A 6,072-nucleotide genomic window follows, 5' to 3' on the forward strand; every position below is an offset into this window, starting at 1 on the left:
CACACACACACACACACACACACACACACACACACACACACACACACACATTACAGAGACCTGCAAGGTATATGAAGCTAAAATACAGTCATAAAAAGCTCACTGATTAGCTTTAATTGTGTTACAGTTCTCAGTTTTATGAGATATTTTTTCTTTAAATGGTTACAGAAACCTTTACTCTGACACCACCACTCTTCAGGAAGGATTACAAAAGTAGAATAAACTTATTATAAGAGACAAAAAACATTGCATATATATTTTTGTTGTAATTTTAAAGCACAACAAGCATGATCCTTGCAAACAGAAATTATCAGTAAGACCAAATTCACTGCCTTAACTGTCTACAACAGCCTCTATTTTTTTTTTACTAATAATGCAACAAAAACCTGTGACATTACAATGACTAAATATGAAAAGGTAATGATGTTTTTATGATATTTTAAAGCTACTGGAGCAGGCTGAATTCTGATACTTGCATATTTTGACTTTTGAACTTGGCACTGGAAAGTCACAGCTTTGATTCCCCACCATGCCTAAGCATTAAAGGTGTCCTTGAGCAAGACACCTAAGCTGTAACTGCTCCCCTGGTGCTTAAATAGCTACCCACTGCTTCAYTTAGGTGTACCTCACGTGCCATGTGTCATTCAATGATGACAATACAGCACGTTCACTACCATCAGAAGTCACATTATCTACAAGTTCCTTAACTTAGCTTGCAAAAATCCCAGCACATCTTAAAAAAGCAATCTATTTAGTTGCTAAAAAATAAAGAAATTTGCAAGATGTAAACATTTTTAAGCAAGCAGTGATGTGTTGCAGCAGGAGAAATAAACCTATTGCAGTGCTCACAATGATTTTTACCTCAATGTTTTGGAGATGAGGCCTAAAAGAGGAAAGTGAAATTTTCAGGTTTGATTTGATATTTGTAAATGTTCTGCTTGGTTAAAACTGAAGGCAGAAAATCTGAATCCTAAATTTCCMACAAAGAGAGTTAAATGTGTGTTAACTGTCACTGTGGACCTGCCCTGATTTCGGGCAAAGCGCACAGTCTTGAGAATTAGTCACAAAGACTAAATGAGGTTATAAATAGGCTTTTAGTCATACAGTGAGCTCCTGTGCTTGGTGGTGTATTTTTCTACATTATGGGGAAGAGTTTTACACTGATGCTGTTCTGTCTGAGTGCACCTTTAGAAAGAGATAACAAAACAATCTGCTTTAACATTAAAGCATAGCTAACCACCGCTGTGAAAGAATAACCCCGCCCCCAGGTAATTAAAAAAGGATTTCAACAAAGCAGGCAGAGCCAAAGGACACCGAGGGGCATAAGCATGTACTGTTTTAACCAATAGGAAAATTCAACTGCAGTAGCTACCGTTCCACCCATAGAGGGCAGCACCAAGACATTTTAGACCAAATATTGCAAAATTAAAGAAATTTATGCAAAAATGTCAAAATTTGCACAGAAATACAAAGATAATGCCCTTAAGGCACAATTTAGACAGTTTAATCTGCAAAAAAAAGTGTATTTTGGGTTTAGCTTTTTAACCAAGTAAACTGAAATCAAGGCAAAAAAAGTTTATTGCCTTATATTTTCTCAATTGGTAATTTAGAGACAAATTCTGTTCAAATACAGTAAGTATACAGCACATTACAAGCTTTCAAACTATTTAGAAAACCACAATAGTTTGAAGGAACAGTATTTTCAAGGTTTCATTTATATCTTTCTAAATCACAAACACTTAAGTTCACTTCTCTGAAGGAAGACTGGGTGTACCTCAGGGCTGATCCTTCCACTAATTATTATTTTTTTTCTTTTTGGAATAAAACCATACAGATTAATCTTAGTAAATSTATCCTTAAAGCTGAAAGATCTCTCCAAATTCACATTTGAAAAGATTCCTTTTATGTAACTATCAAAAAATATCTGGGAAGTTTCAATTTACAAGTTCATAGTCCAGTAGCCTACTTGCGAGACAATTTAAGCATTATTACTGATACCTGTAATATTTTTTAAAATTTTAACAAGTTATTTTATTTAAAGTATTTTTTGCTTTTCAACTAGAAACATATTTTACTCCTAAGCGCCCCCCTACTGGACTTGGGGGCCCCAAGCAATGGTTTAGTTGGCTTACTATGTCATGGGTTGGTTCTGAAAGATGTAAAATAAAGGTGAATCATTATAATGTACTGTTTATTACTACAAAAACATGCTATTGGTAATAAACAGATTTTTTTATTTCTAGTATTAATATCCTCAAGTCCTTCTTCATGTTTTTTTTTAATATTTTATAACTAGAGTTCCTAGTTAAATAAATACACTCTAAAACTACTTAATAAAAGACACAAAAGGTTAATAAATTGTTTTAAATTGTCACCACCTTGTCTTTTGATCAATTTATCTTCACTTATTTGCATGATTGACCATTTTTTTAAATTCCGTGTCCAGTAATGTCAATATTCCAGCAGCAAAACGTAAAATCCTTCTTGAGTCGTGTTTTTAAATGCCATGTTTCAGGGAGATAAAGATCTAATTCTGAGTATCATCTTTCTAACCTTTTCCTGCTTAATCTGCATCTCAGGCTCGTGCGTCTCGCCTGGTGGCATCTCCATGCAGCCTCAGAGAACCGCTGCCCTACGATGCCTCCACTTATTCTGTGTGTGTGTGTGTGTGTGCTCGCTCAGTCTTGACCATTGCCTCCAATTGATCATCTATTACACATCAATGAAGGTGAAGGGGCAATGAACTGTGTGTGTGTGTGTGTGTGTGTGTGTGTGTGTGTGTGTGTGTGTGTGTGATTGCTCACCCATGACAGAAACGTCATACTCGATCAGGAACAGAGCTTCCTGGCTGCTCTGCATCAGCATGGTCAAAGCGTCAGCATGCCTCTCTCTGTTCAGAGGCATCCCGTCTATGCTCAAAACTCGGTCTCCGGCCTTCAGAGTGCCCTCTCTGCAGGAGAAAAACAATGAAAAGAATAAAAACATACTTGAGCGGTGCATGATGCTCACAGAGCCGTTCAAGCAGCGATCACGGTAAATGATGGAGCGTTTCCCTCCCAGGTGAGATGGAGGACTAACGGGACAAATGATGCTTTGATGCTGAATTATGTTTGCTTCCATGTTTTTCAGTGCTCAGTTTTCATGGTGTGTAAGGGGGGTGGGGGGCAATGCCGTGTTAGCCTCAGGAAGAGCAGTGCCCTTTCTGCTTTGAAGATACTTTTTATGTGTCACAGCCACAATTTCATGCAGCGCCTGAGCAACAAACACAGCAATGTCCATGTACTGGGATTAAAATCAGCAATGATGCTCACAGTCTAATTCCACATGGATTACAGAACCGGGTTTTAATTCAGGCAATTACTAAAATGCCATCAGTTTGTTGCAATTTTTTATGAACACRGTGAAGAAACATGCATTCAAGCTTAATCATGGATAGTCAAGGCATTAAACATAAAATCCAGATAAATAGTAACACTTATTTATGCAAATTTTTCTCTAAAACATACATTTCCATCCTCACCTGTCAGCTGGACCCCCAGGCCTTACGCTGGTGACCACCAGAGGGCGGGACCTCCTCCAGTCTTCATGGAAACCCCCTTAAACAAAACAAAATAATTGTAACCATAAATCAAAACAAAACTTTCCAACTTTTTAGTTCAAATATGTTGTCATACTTTCACCTACCTCTCATGACAAAGCCAAAACTGTTTCCTTCCTTGTGTAACAGCACCTCTATGGTTTTGGTTAGGACTCCTGATGGGTTCTGGACTACATGAAAAGAAAAAAGCGTCAGATAGAATAACTGTTCTCAGATAAACACTGGTGATAAAAATTAGTGCAAAAATAACACTTGAAAGGTGCTAAAACTTAAAACAAGAAAAGAAAAAAGAAAGCGATTCATGATGTTTAGGTTGTACAAGCTCTTATCCACCCTGAAGGTTAACCTTGGACAATWTCTGATGATTGGCTCTTTTAAATAAAACCAGAGAGGAGAAGGTAGCAATGACTCAGCCTGCAACTGAGAATGTGGATGGACGACAACAGAGCTGCTTCATGGAAGAAGAACCTCAGTTTAGCCTGTTAGCTTTTGCGCTAGCTCAGAGCTAAAATGCATAGGCCTTATATTGCCATGTAAGGCCTATGTATATTAGCTTAGTTATGTGCCTACTGTATTTGTAGTCTTTGTTTTACAGTTTAAATTTATCAAATAATGTCTAATGATACAAGTTATCATGGGTCCCTTCAAACCCAGATTGATATTCTTGTTGATGGAATTAAAATTAACTGGTTAAGTTGGGCAAGTTTTACTCCACAAATGGGGTTTCAACAGAACCTGTTATTATTTTAACATGACCCAGCAGAGTCTAATCAAAGAAACAAACTGAGCTTTTACCACATGTGCAAGCTTTCGGTTGTTTTCTGGTTAAAGGAACTGTGTGTGTAAAAAGGTGAGGCTGAGCCTCCTGAAGGTACAKTGACCTCCTCAGTGTGATCTGCTCTGTTTGAAAGTCAAAGCCTCAAGCCAAATGCTTTGTTTTTGAATTTAGTGTGTTATGACTCAAAGGACTACAGCCTCATACATGCTTCCATAAGTTTACAACCAAATATTCTACACATAATTTTACCAAAAGCAAATATATGAAAATGCTTTCATCCATCTTGTTCCAGTAGCCCATTTCATATCAGAWTGTCATGTTTAACCAGCATCTGACRCAGATCTTGTGAATTTGGGCAACTTGCAAGCCAGCATAGCTTCATTTCTATGTCCCTTCCTCATAATATAACCAAGGTTGGCACCAGGGTTCAAACCCTGAACCCCTGATCTTTATGCACTAAAGTCATATGACTTCATCACTGCACCAAATCCAAGAACCACTGGTAAATCAAGGTTGTCAACAAATCTTACCAGTGGCCAGAGAAGGCTGGGACCTCAGCCTAACCTTCAGCATAAGAGCAATGGAGGCTGGAGTCTACCATACCAGACAGGACTCAAGATGAAGATTGTGCAAAGACGACAATACAGCACATAGCAGGGTGTAGTATGAAGGCAAGMAAAGCATACATAGAACTTCWTAATCAAGTAGCTGGAATAGTGTACAGGAACATTTGGGCTGAGTATGGACTGGAGATCCCACAGTCAAAGTGGGAGATCCTACCAAGGGTGATGGAGAATAGCAGGACAGGATAGCTAACCAAACACTGTGGTGGTCGACAAGAAGGCAGTGGTTATAGATTCAAGTGACTAACATCAGGAAGGAGCATGAGAAGCTGGGAACATACCAAGGGCTGACAGTGGAAAAAAGAGATGTTGTGGAGATAGAAGGAATCAGTGGGGCCAGTGGTGCTGTAACCTTCAAACTGGAAAAATGGCTCCAACAGACCCCAGGAACAACCTCAGAAATCAGTCCAGAAGAGCACAATCCAAGAAACAGCTAAGACACTGAGCAGAACCCTCAAGGCCTCTGGTAGAGGACTGAGTGAAGTGGAAAAATAGGGCAAGCTGGGGAAAGCAGGGTGTGTGCATGTGTGTATATATGTACAATATACGTATGCACACATGCATTTACATATTATGTTTTCATAATTTTACCAAGAAGCTGTGATGTTTAACCAAAACTAAAGTAAAAAAATAAAAATACTGTGAAGTTGAACTTAAACAATACAACAATAAAAACAAGCAAGAAAAATAACTTCGTAAATGTGGTCGTAAACCCAAACTGTCATCCATCTCTCCAGAATGAGCCAACTGTCTTTTATTTTAACAACAGAGCAAAAGATCTGTAAGTCCATATTTATGACCCCCACACGTGAAGCGTAAGCGGGAGTCATATTGTTTTTGTACTGTTTATTTTATTTTATTWAAAAAAAATTTCAGTGATTTTTGGTCAACCGTAGCACAAAAACGGCTGCACCGATCAACATGAAATTTGGCAGGACTGTAGACGAGTGTGACCTACACTGCACCAGCCAACGGTTTTTTGATGGACCCCATATTTGAGGAGGGGGCTCCTTTCAAAGTGGGGATGTCAGTACAAGCAAAATCGCTTATAACTCAGAAACTGTTCAACATAG

General features: G+C 38.4%; 1 protein-coding gene across 6 annotated transcripts in view; it reads right to left on the reverse strand.

Moving 5' to 3' along the window:
* The window catches only part of LOC106523229 (glutamate receptor-interacting protein 2), a 47,860-nt gene that overhangs the window by 26,239 nt on the left and 15,549 nt on the right, over positions 1-6,072 (reverse strand). For all 6 annotated transcript variants that reach the window (XM_014016611.1, XM_014016603.1, XM_014016626.1 and 3 more), the window contains 3 exons: positions 3,685-3,768; positions 3,521-3,596; positions 2,805-2,950 (listed from right to left, as the gene is read on the reverse strand). In XM_014016611.1, the coding sequence (XP_013872065.1) occupies positions 2,805-2,950; positions 3,521-3,596; positions 3,685-3,768 (306 nt within the window). The remainder of the gene's footprint in view (positions 1-2,804; positions 2,951-3,520; positions 3,597-3,684; positions 3,769-6,072) is intronic.

The sequence above is a fragment of the Austrofundulus limnaeus genome, unplaced genomic scaffold, assembly GCF_001266775.1.
Source record: "Austrofundulus limnaeus strain Quisiro unplaced genomic scaffold, Austrofundulus_limnaeus-1.0 Scaffold3, whole genome shotgun sequence".
NCBI classification, from domain to species: Eukaryota; Metazoa; Chordata; class Actinopteri; order Cyprinodontiformes; family Rivulidae; genus Austrofundulus; species Austrofundulus limnaeus.